Here is a 19,212-nt window from a genome sequence, read left to right on the forward strand (position 1 = left end):
TTGAGCACTGAGATTTATTCACAATTCATGGTCATGCTGCACTTGAAAACAAAGCACCAAAATTTGGGTAACTGAACATCATCCAGGTATAATCCAGCTGAGAGTGCTGCATTTGGGTATCTGCATTACTCTGTGGGACAGCACAGCCAGGGCCGCTCAGGTCCTTGGCCACAGGTGCTGTGGCTGAGGGAATCCTCATGCACCAGGCAAAGGGACCTCAAAATGTGCTGGAACAATCTCAGAGCAAAGAACCATAACCCCAAGAATCCAACACCTCATGCTCAAGTTAAGAACATCCCAAGACAATTTTACTGATTCATTTACTAAGTCAAATTCCTTTCCCACAATCCCTCCAGTTTATAATTTTCTAAAAATCCTCTTGTCTCAGCACAACATTCAAGGCAGAGGTAAAGCACTATGGCTGTAGCCACATCAGGAGCTTTTCCTGTTGCTGAAAAGACAGTAGCAGCAGAAATTATTAGGGAATCAGGGAATTAAATGGTACTGTAATTTCAGAAGTGTGGCTACAAACTACACGTACTGTCGATGTTAATGGACTTTCCAACTGCAGATTTAAAAGCCAGAATCAAACCTTAGGCAAGTATTTCACTATATATGAAGCTGCAACAAGGTTTTCTGATATATGTTAAAATTTCAGTGAAAGAAGGGGGAAAGCTTTATGGGATAGATCTTTCCTTTTAAACTGGCACTTTAAAGAAAAGGCCTTTAAAAAATGAAAATATTTTACGCCAAAAAAAATATTATAAAACAAAAGCTGACCAAAAAAGAAATAAAAAAGACAAGTCTCAGTTAGTTAGGTCACTGATGATAACACATTCTGTGTGGCCACTACAAGCTCAGTTAGATGCCTTCCTTGTCTTTCGAAAAGATAAATCATCAACAGCTCTGCACTGCTACTACCTCAATAGGTTAAAACCCTTGAGCAGAGGGAAGGAATGGTGGATCCAGCTGAAACAGGCCATTTTAGACACTGAGCCACTGGTTTCCCTTGCTCTGGGAGCAGAGCAGATTTGTTTCAGCCACTGCCCAGCCCAGTCCTGGGCTCCCCAAGCAGCACAGGGAGAGCAGCAGGCAAGCACTGGCCAAAATGCCATCCAGCCCTGGGGAGGATCCATCATGCTGTACAAACAGCCCAGGGCTCTGCTTTCAGAACAGCAAGGCAGCTCTTGTGTAGCTTACTGAAGATTTCTTGTTTTGTACCATTTCACCCAGTACACAAACATAAAAAAATAAGCACACTGTACAAAGAGCAGCAGCAATATAATTTAAACATGCATCCAGCTACAAACCATATATACAGAGAAACAGGCCTATACAAACTGAACAGGACCACTTTATTACATTATTCTGGTGGAGTTTTTGGAGGAAATCACGGCAGATAAAGAAAATCAGACCGAAGGGAGGTGTATGTTGCTCCTGAAAGTAATCTGTTCTGAAATGTCACACAACACCCCCACCTTCCTTTAGCAGACATTTTTACAGTTCCAGCTACACACAGCTCTTCCCACAACTCCTGGACTCCCTCTCCCATACAGAGGTAGATTTCTGTCGATGTTCTGATATTGCACCACGTTATGTATCATTCTTACCACAAGGAACAACGTGCAAAGGCTAATTTCTATAACTGATGGGCATAATCTCATTGTGGGCATTCAGGTAGTGCACTAATCAACTTTTTGAAAGGAAACTTCCCTCCACATGCAATAGTTTGTTATTTCGGTGGAGGTCCAATGGAAAGCTGCAATTTTTAACAGCTTCTCATTAAGAGGGCTATTTCTTGTCAGCAGGGTGACACTTCACTGTCTCTCTCCTTTTCAGCCTCCCTGGTCTAGCCAATGCCAGGTCTTGCCCTGCCTTCCCTGATGCTTCATCCCTTTCCACTGTGTCCAGGTTAAATGTGTATTTTAAACACTTTTGCAGGATTTCTTACACAAGCAGTTGTGATATTGAAGAAATTTGCAAGAAGATTCATTCAAACTGCATGAAATAGTTAAAAAAGCTCATCCACACTTTCAGGCTGCATAAGGAAAGCTAGAACTTTGCTAGATTCAAACAGCCATTAATTGTGAACAGATCTGATGCTACCAGGAAAATCTGAATTAGTCTGGCAGGAGTCTTAATTTCTTTTGTCCATTACATTCTTCATTAACTCTCTGACAACTGGGGAAGTTGCAGACAAGCTGCACGGCAGTACCACTTCACAATGTCTGTTAATGAACCTCTATAGCATATTTATAAAAATAAGTGCATCAAAATTCATGATGCCAATGTATTGTAACTCTGATGAGCTCACAAGCATTGCTCAGTATTTTTTCTCAGAGGCACCCCAGGCAGTTATTTTTTGCACAAGTCTTTCAACATGGAGACAAATGAAAGAACAATCTGGGCATGTTCCACTCTCAGAGAGAAGCCAAAGCATGCAGCACCACTCCTGGCTGCAAGCTTAGCAGAAAACTTACAAGGAAACAAAGTTCTCTTCTTGTACCAACCAACCTCTTTGTAACTATTTTAAATGAACCATTTAGCATTACACTCCCAGATTCAGTTTCTGTGAAGCATTCTGTGACACTCCATCAGTAAGAAATGGTGGCTAGTTTGGAACTGAGTATTTTTTGCTGAATTATGGATACAGGGCTTATAGAAATTCATTACATCGCTCCATATACTCACTTGTCCTTTAAAAGGTTATTTTCCTTAACAAGGTAAGTAAATCCCAATTTACTTCACACCAACTGCGTCAATACTGAAATTCCTGTTGACTGATCTCCTGTGATGATAGGGACTGCAGATCTAGAAGTAAAATCATCTCAGCCTCTTGCAGGAGCCCTTTTAATGCAGTGAACCCTTCACTTCAGGGAGTAACTTGATCAGGAATTGCACTCCCTGTCCCTGGCAGAAACAGCTTATGTACCTTGCAAGATCAGGCTTTAGAATGAAGAAATCCATTCTATGCAGGAAATGACAAAGATTAAGAGTTAAATGACAGTGGCAGGAACCAGGGCTTTTGGAGACTTCTCTGGTTTTGCAAAGCAATGGTTTTTCCCAATAACTTTTGCAAAGCAGTGGTTCTTCCCAAGAACAGTCCCGAGCTGGGCAGAGCCTCCCCTGTGCCCTCGGCGGTGCCCAGCGGCCGCGACTGCAGAGGGTTCCAGTGCTGCCCTGCAGCCTCAGCACGGCTCTGCACCTGCACCCGTTACCATTTGATATCCAAACTGCTCGTGCTTTGATTTACTGCACTGTACGTGGTGTGCAAAGTGTCCTGGACCTTCTTGGAGTCCATGCCCTCCAGCCAGTCCTGGTACATCCTCTGGACGTGCAGGTTGGTTTCCGGCAGCCTGACGGGAATCGCGGTGTACACCTCTTCCATCTGGGCAAGCAGGGCTCTGTCTGGTTTGCCATCCTCTGTCTGGGCCTGGCCCTTTCCATTGAGGCACCCTTAGGGAAAAAAGCAATGAAAAACATAGAAGGTGATAGAGATTTGATGTGAAAAGAAAGTCTCTGTTAACTCAGAATTTTTTTTTCACACTTCTCTTAAGGACAGGTTTTTTTTTAACTTGCCCCCACACTGTAAATACACATTGTATTTACCTAAAGTGACTCCGGTATCAACTTCATCTTAATGGAAATGAGGTTTCCATATCAACAATCTTTCTCTGCATTCTCCATGGTTTTATGATCCTAATTATGTTCCTTGTCTTTTCTTGCCCTTGACAGCCACCATTTCAGAGCATCCTCTGAGGTTTGGCAGTGCAGGCACTTATTTATAGGTCAGAAGAGAACAAGTAATATTGTGACTAATTATAGAAAACTCAATCATTTTTTGAACCAACCCTGCAACTGTAATTGGTGTTTTGGACAGTTCAATAAATAGTGAGATTTTAGATTATTAAGAAGAGAATTAAGAGGGAATGAAATTAAGTGCCTGCCTGTAAGGCAGCTTTCCTCTGAGATTCAAGATACATGTGCTGAACAATTGCGGATCCACAATTATTCTTACCTCCAGGACAGGCAAGGACTTCCACAAAATGGTAGAAAAACTTTCCTTTTTTCAACTTCAGGACCATATTTTGGATATTTCTAAAGCCATAAGCTGCTGCAAAACGCAGCACTGTCTCCCCATCCTTTTCTAGGGTAACTTCTTGAAAGTCCTTGTTCCTGTCAAGACACACAGAGAACATTTTAACCCCCTGCATTCCCAGAGGAACGATCCAACTGTGCCAGTTTGTGTTCAGATGCTCCAAAGGGAACAGAACAAGTCTAACAGCGAGATCAAGGTGAACTCTTCCACCTTCTAAACTGAGTTAAGCAGAAGTTGGGGTGGAATCTTTATAATAGAATTCTACTTAATGTTCAAGTGCAGGTAAGTTTTTAATACAATGAGTACCAGCAGGAGCTGCTTTACAGTGAGAGACTTGCAGGTTTATAGCCTTTAACTGTCTATCGGCCAAAGACCAGGCTAGCAGTTTCTTTCACTGCACCACCAACCAAAGCAGGGGAATTCCTGGGCTTCAGGAACCAGTTCCTCGCCAAGAGGGTGGCCAAACCCTGGCACAGGCCTGCCAGGGAGGTGGCCAATGCCCCAAGGCTCTCAGTGTCTAAGGGGCATTTGGACAAAGCCCTCAATAACATGCTTTAACTTCTGGTCAGCCCAAAATGCTCAGGCAGTTGGACTAAATGACTGCTGTGCGTCTCTTCCAAGTGGAAATACCCTCTTCTGTTCTAGCTCACCCATTCTACATAACAAGGATACAAAACTCTAACTTACTTTAATGCTTTGTAGGTTATCTCCTTGACATCCATGCCAAAAAGCTCCTTTGCAGCATGTTTAAAAATGTGCTCCAGGTAACCATCAGATCTCTTCCCATCATGCCTTACTACATCTCCCTCCTTTAGGTCATCAAACCTTAGGAAACAACAAAATAGAAGATCAACTCCAAAAGTTTCATTCTTTCACTTCAATAAAGTAGTGTATTTCTCCCCTTCTCTGTCTCTCCCACCAAAAAAGTAGCACTGAAAATACATTACATTTTTATTTATTACAGCTTAAAAAGTGTAAATTATTCAGGACAACAGTGAGATGCTAAAAAATTAATTAAAAAAATTATACATGGCTTTCCATTTTGAGAAATATCAAGCAACAGTAATTTATAAGTATGCACCTTCATCACAACCTGAAGATTTTAAGTCATTTACTACTTAAGAGCCATTTTAGAGAAAAATTATTTAAATAAAATTATTCAAATAAATGATCATTTTTTGCCTGTGAGAATACAAAACTACTTCAGAAGTTATGAGTCCTTGCTGACAATTCTCCCTGCTTTAGGAATTGTCACTGTCTGTGCCAATAAAATCACACCAAATCACTACAGCTGCAACCAGGTTAGAATGGTGTACACTGAAAATGAGTGCTACACTGTGGTTCAGGAGAGAAAATGGGAGATCAGATCCCAAGGGCATCTCCTGGAAGTTCACCACTCCTCTGTTAAACGCAGCTCTGAAGAGCCCACATTCATAAAACTGTTTTAATGCCCAGCACTTTATGACAAATTGCTGCTGTGCTGGGACTTGTTTTAAGAGGATGACTTCAAGTTGTTCAAATTTCTCTGCAAGATCTACTTTAAGACCCCAGAAGAGCAAAAATTTATGTCATTACGTCTCACAGTTGAACCAGTATTATCAGCTCAGTCCTTTTAAAAATTATTTTCCAATATAAATTGAGGGCATTTGGCTTGTTCAACCTGGAGGAGACTGAGGTCAGACCTCACCAGGATCTGCAGCTCCCCCTGAGGGGCAGCTCTGACCTCTGTGACAGTGACAGAAGCCCCAGAATGGCTGGAGCTGGGCCAGGGGAGGTTTGGGTTGGATCTCAGGGAAAGGTTCTTCCCCCGGAGGTGCTGGCAATGCCCAGGCTCCCCAGGGAATGGGCACAGCCTGAGGCTGCCAGAGCTCCAGGAGCCTTTGGGCACCCCTGCCAGGGATTTTGGGGTGTCTGGGCAGGGACAGGAGCTGAGCTGGGTGATCCTCATGGGCTCCTTCCAGCTCAGGATAGTCTGTGATTCCATAAATTGAGTTAATGAACCAGGTACATTCTGAGTAACAGCTTGTCCTTTCATTGGACAGGCTGATGGAGAATCAAAAGACTGTCTCTAAGTGATTCTGCTATAGAATTACATGACTGTCTCTGTGATTATTCCTGCAAGAACTTTATTCATTCTCATTCTGTGTGACAATCTCAGGTAGAATCAATCATAGGAACTGCACTACAAACACAGCTCTGAACATGTTCCCACCGACCCACTCAAATTTATCCCCTCTAGATCCAAGCAGGATACCAGCTGGAATAGAAAAGGATTTTTCAAAACTTCCAGAGCTTTCTGTTTTGTGCAAGACAACACGTTTATTGCTTCACTAGCAACCCTCTGGAAAGATACCAAGGAACATCTGTCACAGCTGAACAAAGATCAGGGAAAGCAGCCTCTGTAACTACAGAATTAAACACCACACACGCTGCTCCCTGAGCCAAGCATAAGGGATGGAAACAAAACCTCTCCAATGCTTTGTGTGCTTCTCATCTAAAGCACAGCTCAGTTTGATCTCATCTTGAAAAACTGACTGCTGTCCTCAGTATAAAAACCAATTAATTACCATTTCCTGAAAGGGTGTTGCATCTAGCCTTCTACATGAACATACTGGGGAAGGGGAAATTTACAGTGAGGATGCTGCTGTGAAAGAGAGGGGAGCCCAGAGCAGATGGTCAGTCCCAGGACCGTGTCCCAGCAGCTTTGTGGGAGGCAGCTGGACAGGGAAGATCAGACTGCTGGGCTCTACACAAGGAGCACAGGAGAGCTCACAACAGGGTCACCAGCCCCAGCCAGCCACACTTCAAGGCTTGAACTTCATACAGTCAAATCTGTAGATTTTTCATCTACCAATGCATATACTTATATATATACTTTATCTACATATACATATATTACTAATACAGTAAATATTTTTACTGCATTAAAATATAAATCAGGAGCTACACACATCTTCAAGTCATAGATTTCAAAGGGTCACTACCTCAAATTATTTGCTTTGTATTTAGACCATACATGCAGGTTTATATTATCTGTTTCATATCACTTTTATATTTAGCAGTGAACATCTAAGAGAATATTTTTCTGGGTTAGGCCACTATATAAAGGGTGAAGCTCAGGCTTTGATGCACATTTTTTTCTCTAAAAAGAAAAAACATTCTTCTAAGCAGTTTTACATTTATGTTGAATATTTGTCATCAAAGTAAGGAAGCAATCCACAACAAAACTACTTACAAACTATCTACAGCTACTTCAGCCACATCTTTCATAGACACATTTTTCTGTTCCATTATTTGGACAATTTCACCTGTGGGAAAACACATGACATTTTACTTTCAACACAAAGCACAACACTGTGCCTCTGTTTCAGAGATCAACATCCCAACACCTGCATGTGCTTTGAGTCACATTCTCCAGCTCTTCCCTCCAGTAATTGAGAAGCCTGACACTTCCAGCTCCAAAGAAAAGTGGCTTTCATCTTGCCCAAATTCTGCTTAAATCATCAGCCTTTCTGTTAGGCCAAGTTTGGAAATATCCAAACTACACTGCAGGATGTTTGGACACTAAGGCTAAAGACATCATCTTCACCAAAAGGCAACTGGTGTCATGAATTAGGAATAATTCTTAGTAAAATAACGACCATAGACAAGCCAGATAATCATTTTAATTATGGATTTGCATAATTTTAACCTTCTCTAACAGGCTGACAAAATAACTGATTTTTTTGAAGAATAGCAACTTAGAAGGAAAGGATGTGTCACTCTGCCTTCCCTGTGCAGTACTTGTACTACCAGGAGTACAAAAATATGTACTAATCTTTAAAGCAGAAAAAAACCTAATGACTAAAGCAGACTTGAAAAAAGCAAACTCTGGCATAAAGGCTAACCCAAAAATGGTGATTCACTTATATATTTATAGATGATAAAAAAGTTAACCTGATGTCAGGACACAATCAACTTCTGGTGAATTATACAAGGCAGTGTAGAAATCTTCCCTCAAGGCTTCCAGCTTTTTGTCGTAACAAGGTGCCACGACTACATGGAAAATTTTATCAGGAGACAAATTCTGTGGAACACAGAAGGGAGCACATGTGAAATCCGTGAAGAGCAAAAGACAGCTTGAAGGATGGCAGGGACAAAATTAGGGACATTAACCTCATGCAGGCAATACCTGGACTAAGTTCCTAGCCATTAATTTTAAAGAATGTTGCACACAGACAATGATTTGTCAGAAGTCACAAAGCATCAGCAGCAAACTTCCAAAGTTGGTGTCCTTGCTGGACCATATTCCCTCAGACCACATTTTCTGCAGCTTTTTGATTGCTTTAGAAAGTGAATACAAGTCAGGAGTTCAGAGTTCTAGCTTCTGCCTGTCACTCACTCACTTTCACCTACAGGAAGCCCTTCAGAATTTGTCTGCAAGATGTGAGTGACTAGAACCTGCAGACAGCAGCACTTCCCTACAGAATGTGCCTGTAGCTCCATTTTGGTATGATATGTAAAGAACAGCAATTTTTTCAACACACAAAACTGAGGAGATAAAAAGGTTAGTTCCTAGGATACAATGCTTTTATTGATCTCAGATAACAGGGCAATTTCCACATTATTATCCTCCACTCCTGTTTTGGCTGTGCTGGAGAATTACACTGGCAGCATTTCACAAAAAACCCTTTATCTGCTACGGATTTAACTTTTAACTTTATCCATAAATATCTAAATCCATGTTGCACTGGGGGTGCAAGTGCTGCCAGCTCACACTGCACTGTATAAAATGAGGTTCTTTGTACATTCTTCTCATGATGGGCACCTGTACAGCAGCAGAGCATCATTTCTTCTTCAAGTAAAGGACACTAGGAGCTGCATCTCGGTATTAAAGCTCATCTTTTCTATTTAGAAGACTATAATGGTAAAAATAAATCAGAATTACTTACCTGCTGCTTGGCAAAGTAGCCCTTCACAAGGGAGCCCATGATCTGCTGTGGAGACTTTGCAGTGCAAATGTGAGAGGTCACCAGGTTGGTGAGTACCCTTTCAGCATATCGGATCCAGCCTGCAAGCACAGAAACATGTCAGCTACAGAGAAGTGACCCATAAGCACAGCAAGTGGCAGCAGTCACACAACAGATCCTGAAAATGATGACACCTTCACAATAGGGAGGACATTTCTGGGTAGGCTGGAAGCCCCACCTTGGGAACTGCAGGAGACCTCAAGGCTCTGTTAATAATGCTTTAGTCCATAATCAATAATTCACCGTGTCAGTAATTCTAGACCAAGGTCCACTTTGAACTTCATGACCTGTTACCCCCTTCCTCATGCAAAGATTTAACAAAGCAGAAAGAACAAGACCCCAACCTTCTAGACTTCAGCCCTTGGATCACCACATACTACAACAAATGTACTGTTTGGTTGCTTAACTGTAACCTGGTGCTTCCTGAGATTTAATATCCATGCACCCAGCTTGCCTCCCCTAGAACAGAAGAGTCTGTTGGATAAATGGATAAAGATGCACATGGATTAAGCCTAGAAAAAAACGGCTTCTTTTACTATTGTTAGAGTAGTCACACCTTCAGAAACACCCTCACACTCGCACACCCACAGGAACCACCTGAAATCTTTCTGTATGCAACATTTGTCCTTAGTTCCTCAGGAATCCCCCTCTCTTTCACCAGACCCCTTCAGCATTCCAGCCTGGGCAAGCTGTGGATACCCAGAGCACCCCCAACATCCAGAGTTGCTGTATTATTCCCCTAGTAAATGAACAAATCAAGGTATTTAGGGTGTGCAATTCTTTCTTGGGCTCTGTAGCTCTTACTGAAAAGCCCAGAATCCTTCACAGCAAGGCTTGGAGCTTTTTCATCTACATTACACCTACATTGTGCAGGAGAGTTAGGTCCAGCCTTTGAGGCAGGTGTGTTGCTTTTGGTGCTAAGAAATGGTGAAAAGAATTGTGCTTTGTCTTCAAGCAAATTAGTGATTACATAAAAGAGAGAAACTGCTGTGTAGTACATGCTGCCCAGGAAGGGGAAAACCTGGAGGTTAATTTTTAAGCTTGAAATTACCACTTATGTAAAAACACCTGGTACTGTTTAAGTCAGAACAATACCACAAATGCCAACAGCAGTACAAAACTGGGATGCAAAGCAGTGTTCAGATGATTTGTCTCTCTGTAGCAGAGAAACAGTCTTCTCAGTGTAATAACATTTTACTGCTGAAAATGAGAAAGTGCTAAGTATTAGGAAAACCCAAAGCTGTTTAAGTATTCCCAATTCTTGTTAACGTACAAGCTGGTTTCCATAAAAATCACACATCTTGAACAAGCATTCATTTCTGCTGTAGGAAAAGCTGAGGACCATGGATTTACCCATCATGTACTGAATTTCAAGATTCTGAACTGGAAGTTTGCCTAATGTCCACGTTCAACTGGGACTTTAAGTCCAAGACATTACCTACAACAAAGCACTGAATTCATTGGTGCTTGGTAAAAAGCTGTAGTAGCATATTCTGCATAATAGGTACATCCCATTGATTAAATGGCTTTAGTCTCAAGTTCTATCCAAACAGAACTAAAACTGCTTCAAACAAAACAATGTTTTAAAAACACTTGTACTCACCATTAATCACCCCAGCACTCCTGCTATGAGTGCTCTTATAATTGGAATGTTTTTGATATTGTAGACCTGACCTTTAAGGAAATTTCACTAAATCCCAAGAGATTTCTGACAGGTATTGTCTGAAGCCATTCCTTAAATTGTTTCTGTCCTTGCAATGGATGGAACAAGTGTCTCATAGCAGCAGCTCCCAAAGATCATTAGTGTCATTAGTCACTGGTAAATTGTACAGGCAGCCTGGGTGAGTGAGCATTTACCTGCACTCCACATTGCTGCTTCTGCCCCTTTATCACAGGGCTGAATTGCAGAGCCACAGCTAGGGAAAACCTCAGAGACCCCATTCTTACATCAGGGTACAGCTGCACTCATCCAGATCCACACCCTTCATTTGCATTCTTGGCAATCTGCTGGCTCGTGTTGGCATCAAAGAGCAGAAGGCACTACAAGTCACCATATGAGCTCTTGCAGATGCAGCTCAGAACATGTTATCTTTGGTGGTTTATTGTGAGAAAAATCATGAAGGTGCATCTATGGATCTGTAGGAAGTGTAAAAGAAACTAAGCAAACTTTTGCTACTGTAAAACCCCATTCCTGGAAAAGGAAATTGGGACTGGGACAAAAGCATTAGAATCCTCAATACTCATGAGCTTCCTACTGCTGCTGCAAGTCTGCCTCACTGGCTTTTCTGGGAGGACACAGAGGTTGGCAGTGCCTTATAAACACTAGATTTTCCAGAGCAAGTGCTTCATGTTGCTCACCAGCCTGGTACATTAAGGAAGGAAACTGATTATTTTGAGATATTGCATATACTAACTATCAGTAGTAACAGTACTGTTCTTTCAACAGGAAACAAACCAAAAAATGAGCTCAGTTTCTCCCCAGAGAGTAGCAGGAGCTGAACAATTAAGACAGGGACAAGACAACAGCTTATCTCAGGTTCTGGGCTATCCAGGCTCTGCTCTTTGCTCATGGTAGATGTTACACCCCAGAAGGCTGCAGAGAGGGATAGGTCTGTGCAAAGTCACACACCAAGATAAAAAAGAGTAAAGCATTTATACTTGAGTTCACATTGACCTTGCATCTACAGAGCTATAGAAAAACCATTTTGTGATAAACACACCCAGTAAACAACATCTCTGGCACAAATTTATGTAATCTGAGGGTAGAAAGAGGAAGGAGAAAAAGGAACAGAAAATGCACTCAAATAAGGTCAAGAAACACAGTGAAAAAAACCTCAGTTTAAAGATGACTAATCAGGATTTTTGTTTTCTCCAATTGCTGACAAAGAAATATACCATATGTTTTCAAAATGGATTTAAGGTGATATTCTGGGTTAGTTTCACAGAAATGGAAAGCACCCATGCTTCTGTTACCATCTATCACAATAGAGAGCTGACACCAAAACCAGCAATGACACCAGAAACCAGCTTGTGCAGACCACACAAAGACAAGAAAAGTGCTCTGTTATCTATTATAAAATATGTCCACTGAGAGCAGCAGATAATCTGAGCTCTGTTTCCAGATGAAGAAAATTAAAATTATCTCGCAAATTCTAAAAGAAATCCTCAGATTTTGAATTTTACCTAAAGCACATACAAGACAACAAAACTAAGTAATGGGAGTATTTCAACTGCACAGGTTTTACAAGAAAAAGAGCAATATATTATATGTCTGCTACTGAAGATAAGAGGTTACACTAAGATAACATTAACAGAAAAAGCAGAAACATATTTTTAACATATATATATGTAGTACTTAAAGCATAACCCAGATACTTCCACTACAAAATACACAGAACAAACAAAAATACAAGTATGATTCAAACAGCAGTATTTAAACTTCAAATCAATGACAACAGCAGATTCTGGGGATCACCAACAACAACTCATCATCACTCTAATGTTTAACAAATGCAAACCACTTGAGTTATTTCAAAGCTAGCAAGAAATATTTTGGTATTTTTATCAGCCTTTTAAGAAGCAACACTATGAACTTTAGGATGGAGTTGAGGAGGGTGCTAGACAAAGGAGTTACTTCTACCTCCTTTTTGATACTTCTTTTTTAGGAATGTGACTTTTTACTTGAATTAAAATGGTGCTATGCTAACAATGGAAAAAGAAAGCAGTGACTGCATGTTCTGCCATCTTTTCAGCTGTTACAAGTGCAGGTTCTGCCCATAACAGAACACCTTCTCAGATGCAAGGTTCTCAGAAGTGAGACATTTAGCGAGTCAAGTCTGTGACATTTCATGTGAGAATTACTTTCCAAGTGTCAGACATATCCACCTCACAGTCATCACAAAGAATGTCACTTGCTTCTTCCCCCTAGGCTTAAGTGGCAAGTTCTAAACTTTGCTTAAGATAACAAAGGTTGTGGTTTAATTATATTAAAGTTAATTTAAGATTCTTTTCAATGAGGAAATGCCCTGTTACACTTCGTGGTTTGAACACACAAGCAGCACCCACTAAACTCCTCCATTCCAGTTCTGACTCTCAATTGCACTGAAATGCACTCAGGATGACCAGTGATACTGGGAACAAATACTGTGTGCTTGGTGTCCCTGAAAAGCAAATAAAAAATGCTCTAAGTTATGTAAGGCTCCCAGAGGAAGTGACCCTTTCCTCAGCTCCTTGGTAGTTCCAGTGAGACCAGTCTAAAGGGCAGGAAGGATGGAGAAATCAGTTCTTACCAGGGCAAGCAGAGGCAAACATTGGTAAGGCGTGTTCCTCCTGGTTCCTCCGTTGGTACCGCTGCACAAATTCCCTCTGGCTCTCCAGGATACTGAAATCTGCAGCTATAGTGGTGTCAAATACATAATGCACCCCTAGGGAAGCAAGCAAAAAGGAACAGGGGATCACTAGGATGTTTTCCACCCCACAAACCCATTTCAAAGTTCCAGGCCTATGAAAAATCTTGAAGGATCAACATGGGATCCCCTCTTTCTTTCCCTCTGCAAATTTTCACAAACAGGAGAGTCACAAATAAAAGCCATACAGTGGAAAAACATCTTTACATCCTGAGTTTAAAAGGCCAGCAAGTGGCTAATGCTGCAAGCAGCACTGCAAACACTCTGCATCCTTCTGAGCACTTTGCATCCATCACTTTTAATTCAACTGAACAGGATGTCATGACTCCTGGGTGACATGCAGTGACTCTTGCAAAGCAATATTCTTTTTCAAGATGTTTAAGTCACAAAAAATTATATCCAGCTAAGAGGCGTATCTGCCAGTGCTCAAGTTTTTTGCAGAGGTACTGGAGCATATCACCAACACAGCAGAGAGCATCTGGCTGCTCATTGAGCAACACACTCCCTCTAAGCCTACGTAACACTGAGCACGTCCCCACAGAAGTGAGTATAGATAATGAATGCATTCTAGGAAAACTGGGGCCCACCAGAACTTTGGAATGCTTTGAGATGAAGAAACTGGGTGCAGAGATGCATCAGAAAAAACATGAAAAATGAATATATATACATACACATATATATATCGATAGATAGATACAGATGGGAGGAAACAGTTTATAGATTTTTTTTACTGTCCTTCTTCCTTCAAGTAAATAAAAAAAACTCCCAAATTTACAAGGAAAGTGGCTTTTGCTTTTTATTTAAAACTTTGTATATAATGAGCAAAGGAAATACAGCTTTAACATAAAATAGGCAGATACAACAGTTCTTGTAATTTCAAATTAAACGAAAACAACAGAACTGAGAATCTTCTAGAGATACAATGTGTCAAAAGGACTGAAAGGAACTTAGAATAAGAATTACCTTCTCCCTCAAGTTATAAAATAATGAGAAGCTTGTGACTAAGCCCTCCCTGATTTCTTGGCAGAAAAGGTTTTGGAACCAGCTGTACAATGTCCTCCTGTTCTGTGACCTTTACTGTGAGCAGGGAATGTCTCCAACCCATTTCTCACACTGGTGTATGTGGCACTGGTGCCTGGCTGTAACTTCCCAGAGCATGGAGTTCAAACTGTGAACAAGGTTGTGCAAGGGCACCTTAGGACTGCATAACAAAATATCATGGAATGGAATCCCACCATTGGTTTTGCTTGGGAAGAACCTTAAAGCTCATCCAGTTCCACCCCCTGCCATGGGCAGAGACACCTCCCACTATCCCAGGTTGCTCCAAGCCCAGTCCAACCCAGCCTTGGACACTTCCAGGCATGGGGCAGCCACAGCTTCTATTGGAACCTGTGCCATGGCCTCACCACTTCCACTCTGTCCTATTATCTAATCTAACCCTGCCCTGTTTCACTCCATGCCCTTGCCAAAAGCCCTCTCCAGCTCTTGTAGCCCCTTCAGGTACTGGAAGGCTGCTGAGAAAGCAAAACCAACCAAAACAATCCCTCCCTTTCTGCTTCACCACCCTAACAAATGCAAACTTACCAAGACTTTTGAGGAAACCACAGAGTCTCTTGGCTGCTTCATTCACAGAGAGACTGAATTTAGCAGCAAAATAAGGCAATGACTGAGGGCATAGAGACACTGCCAACACTTTGTGTTTTGAGGTATCACATTTCTGGTAAATTAAACAAAGGAGAAAAAAAAAGATATGTCATTACAACAGGGTAAGGCTCCTTGTTTTCCCTTCCTTTCCCAGTCCTGGAGTTATTCCTTAGAGTCTAATGCTTCAGTGGGCCAGATCATTAAAAATCCCATGAAACAAGCCTCAAGCTGCAGCAGGACAGGACGTTCCTCTGCTCCTGACAGTTTTCATCTCCAACCATCTGCAGATGTTTCTTTTATATAACTCAGGGGAAAACCATCCTTCCTAGGACAATTCTGTGGTTGGTTTCCAAGAGGCATAAGCAAAGTTAAGGGACATTCAGCACCTCTGATGTTCTAGTAGAATAAAATATTCTAGCAAATATTAAAAGAACTGCATGTTTAAACATTAATAAAGATGTTTACAGAAGCAGGGACATTTGAAGCTATAAATACAACCCAGCAAATTACATATCTGATTTTTTGTTAAGGCTCCCATGTCTTTATCACTGCAGTTGTTCAGGGAAAGTGGCAAGATGGGACTCTCAACAAATCAGCATTTGTAAGCACTGAGGAATCCTATGAAAATACCTAGTGTATGGTGTGGAACTGTGCAGCTCTAATGACTGTGGCCTTTAGCTGAAGATTAATCATGTGTTTTAGCTGGGACATTTTCCACACCAGTGGTACCCTTGGAAGACAAGGCAGGACTGTGCTACAGACAAGTGTCACCCTGCAAAGGTGAGAGCCCAGAGTGTGTACTGATCCACATGCTGGGCAATGACCCTTCAAGGAGAGCTCCTGACTCAGAGCTCATGATTGTCCTTTGCTCACTGTCTGTGTTTGGACCCCTGGAGCTGTGATGAAGGTATCTGACAGCCTTGCTGTTGTAGGATTCAGGCCCTCTGAACAGAACCCATGTGACCCAAAAGATAATTTTCTCCCCCTTCTCTTCTAATTTTCTCATATATGACTACATCATTCCATATGAAGAGTTAAACTCCTAAGAAAATGTAAGCACTGTGTAATTAATCCATATTTATGATACACATGTACAGATCAAGAAGAAGTTTCAATTTTAGTAGCTTTTGCACAGAAGTCTGTAGCAGACATAAAATAACTAATTTAATATCAGGTTGTAAGGATCTAAGCACTACACATTGCAACTAACTTTCAGAAAAAACAGAAGTTAGCAGAAAATAAGACAGCAGTAGAACTCTTAGGAGGTTTGCTAAGAATTTGGACACAATGTAGTTGGTTGAATGTACATTAAAAAGAATTCTAATTTCAAAAGCATGTCTTCACAGGTTTGTATACTGTGGATACATGAGCACCAAAAACCATCCAGAACAGTCCTAGCAATGAAGGTATGAGTATCTATAAACACTGAACTACAGAATAATTTATTAGCGCAGTAATGAAATCATCACATTGCCAATAAACTTTCCTCCTGCAGGTGCAGTAACTTCCCTCTGGTGCTTACGTTGAGTGCTGTGACCTCAACTCCAGTACAAAATTATTTTAAGTACTTTAACGTTTGAGCTGCCTAAAGTTTTCACTTCCTCTTTAGAAAAAGAATATCCTGACAAATCTTCACGTTATCTGCCTTGGGAAACCAGGCTGCTTAGTCATTCTGTGACTGCCTCCTCCTCACAGAAAACAGTGGGTTATTGTTTGGGTCACTTTACCTTATTAAGGTTGAGAACACGAAAGAACTCCTTCTGATTCTGTTGGAAAACTCTGGCTCCTTCCTCCAATGTCATGCAACTATCACAAGCTAGGCAGTCGCTAAGGAGTATTTTAGCATTAGCCAATGTATCAAACTCATTTTTCTGGTGGCAGAAAAAAAAAGTAAACAAGTATTTAATAATGATCAAATAATTTTTAAGATCTCTGCAATAAGCTAGATGAAAAGCAAACACAGTAACACTACTGAGTTTAAAGCAGGACAATCCATGACACTTGCATAATATCCAAGGTTATTTACAGGTAAACAAAATAATATGTTCCATCCCAGTCATAGCTCTGCTCCTCCTATTACTGTGAAACTGCAAAATGTTTAAGTGTAAACAAAAATCTAAATTTAGCCCCTAGTCCATATGCTAGTAACTTAATTTGCACTGTGCTTCAGAACTGACAGTCCTCATCAACTCCCCAAGTAACTGAGAAAATTTTCCCTTGAACTATTAAAGCTCTTTAACCAGATGTCCCTTTAACAGCAAGGTGGCTTAGGCTTTGTACCACGAGGTAAAACAAAGAGAACACAGTCCCACTGGAAACATTCTGTGAGATCAAGAGTCTCACACTCCTGGCTACGACACTAACTGCAGCTCATCTGAGAAGAGGGAATATTTTGTACTTGGATATAAAGAAAAAGAAGATAGTCTGTCCACTTGTACTATCAAAACTCCTCTTCTTATAAGCTCTCTGTTCTGAAGACTTGATGTAAGAATTTTGGCATTCCAAATTTTTAGAACTTAGAATTTCTGTTCTGTGTTTGTGTAGTAAGGGCTTTTATTTCACCTTTTTACAAGATTTTTGATTCACATATTAAGGGGTGTCTGTAAGAGCTCATAATTGTTTTCGATTGCTTGTTGTTTATTGTTACACTTAGTTGAAAGTTGTCTCCTTATAACCCCCTTTGGGGTGCACAAAACAAAAGAATATAGAGTCTAACACAGCTTTTAGAAGGAACATTACCTCCTCAGAGCCATCATTTGAACTCAATGCATCAACAGATGTACTTTGCGTATCATCATTTTTCTGTTTTTTACTGCACTCCTGAAACAAAACATGAAACGCGTGGATTATGCAAAGCCCGTTCACCATTCTGTAAGAACACTTTTGCAGAACTGTTCATGTCCTTAACCACTGATAGAGTTATTTACAATGTTTTGAGACACATGCAAGACCCGGTGTTCAAAGTACAATTGCTACGACGGAAATAATTTCCTAGGAATTTCCCTGCTTCATCGATTCGAGAGTTCTGGGCGGTCTGTTAACCTGAGGGGCTGCCCCGCGCAGGCACCGGAGGAGCCGAGGGCGCTCCGAGTCGCCCGGGCCCAGGCGCGGCCACATCCCGGCGCTACCGCGCTCGGGGCCCCGCCGGGAGGTGTCACGGCCGGGCCACGGCTGAGGACGCGGAGCTCGGTCACCTTGGGGCCGGCGGCCAGCGCCACTTCCCCTGCCGGGGCTCCCGGGCCGCCGGACGAGGCCGTCCCCGCCGGCTGCATCCCCCCAGCCCCGAGACGCTGTCCCCCGCAAGCCGAGGGGGCGGGCAGGACCCGGCCGCCGCACTCACCTTTTTGGTGCAGTTCTCGCACTTCATTTGCGGCGCGGCCGGTGCAGCCCGGCCCTGGCGCGGCTGCCGAGCGGTCCTGGCCGCTGGGGCTGCGGGACAGGAGAGAGCGGGACGGGAGGTGAGACCCACACGAGCAGCCGCCAGCCCGGCCCTCGATGCCCTCCCTCCCGTCCACCCGTCCCCACCGCCCTTTGTTGCCACGCCCGCCCCACCGGGCGGTCCCGGGGCGGGGGCGGCCCCGCCGCGCTCACGTGTCCCGCAATTCCCTCGCCCGGAATTACCCCGCAAACGCCGCTGGCCCCCGGCGCTGCGGGCGGCACCGAGCGGCCTCGGAAGAGACGCGGGGCGGACAGCGCTGGCCGAGCCCCGCGGGGAAGGTGCCCCCGCAGCACGGCCCTGGCCCCGCACATGGAGCGGAGCCGCCGCACCCCCGGCTCTTCAGAGCCCCCCGCACCGAGGTGATGGGAGAGCGGCTGAGAACGAGCCGCAGCTCATCAGCTCCACAGGGAAAAAAAAAACCAAAAAAACAAACGACCACCGAAATTCCCCCGAAAGCCCCAGTGCAACCTATCGAGGAGGCAGCGGGCGCAGCGCCGGTCCCGTACCTGCCGCCGGGGCTGTGCCTGTGGCCGCAGAGCGGGCGGGGCGGCACCGCCTCCTCCGCCGCCTCCCCCGGCACGTCCCCGGCCGCGCCCGCCGGGCTCATTGCGGACC

General features: G+C 42.8%; 1 protein-coding gene across 8 annotated transcripts in view; it reads right to left on the minus strand.

Moving 5' to 3' along the window:
• NARF (nuclear prelamin A recognition factor) overlaps positions 1-19,212 on the minus strand; it is a 24,672-nt gene continuing 5,460 nt past the window's right edge. For 5 of the 8 annotated variants that reach the window (XM_086857392.1, XM_086857389.1, XM_086857395.1 and 2 more), the window contains 11 exons: positions 18,499-18,587; positions 17,898-17,978; positions 16,886-17,029; positions 15,099-15,231; positions 13,398-13,532; positions 9,031-9,149; positions 8,036-8,165; positions 7,335-7,407; positions 4,787-4,924; positions 4,019-4,176; positions 1-3,456 (listed from right to left, as the gene is read on the minus strand). In XM_086857392.1, the coding sequence (XP_086713518.1) occupies positions 3,215-3,456; positions 4,019-4,176; positions 4,787-4,924; positions 7,335-7,407; positions 8,036-8,165; positions 9,031-9,149; positions 13,398-13,532; positions 15,099-15,231; positions 16,886-17,029; positions 17,898-17,978; positions 18,499-18,525 (1,380 nt within the window). In that variant the 5' untranslated portion in view covers positions 18,526-18,587 and the 3' untranslated portion in view covers positions 1-3,214. Of the gene's footprint in view, positions 3,457-4,018; positions 4,177-4,786; positions 4,925-7,334; positions 7,408-8,035; positions 8,166-9,030; positions 9,150-13,397; positions 13,533-15,098; positions 15,232-16,885; positions 17,030-17,897; positions 17,979-18,498; positions 18,588-18,779; positions 19,158-19,212 lie in introns of those variants that run through there. The other 3 variants (XM_086857391.1, XM_086857394.1, XM_086857388.1) reach the window with 3 other exon arrangements.

This window comes from Cyanistes caeruleus, chromosome 19, assembly GCF_971803275.1.
Source record: "Cyanistes caeruleus chromosome 19, bCyaCae1.hap1.1, whole genome shotgun sequence".
NCBI classification, from domain to species: domain Eukaryota; kingdom Metazoa; phylum Chordata; class Aves; order Passeriformes; family Paridae; genus Cyanistes; species Cyanistes caeruleus.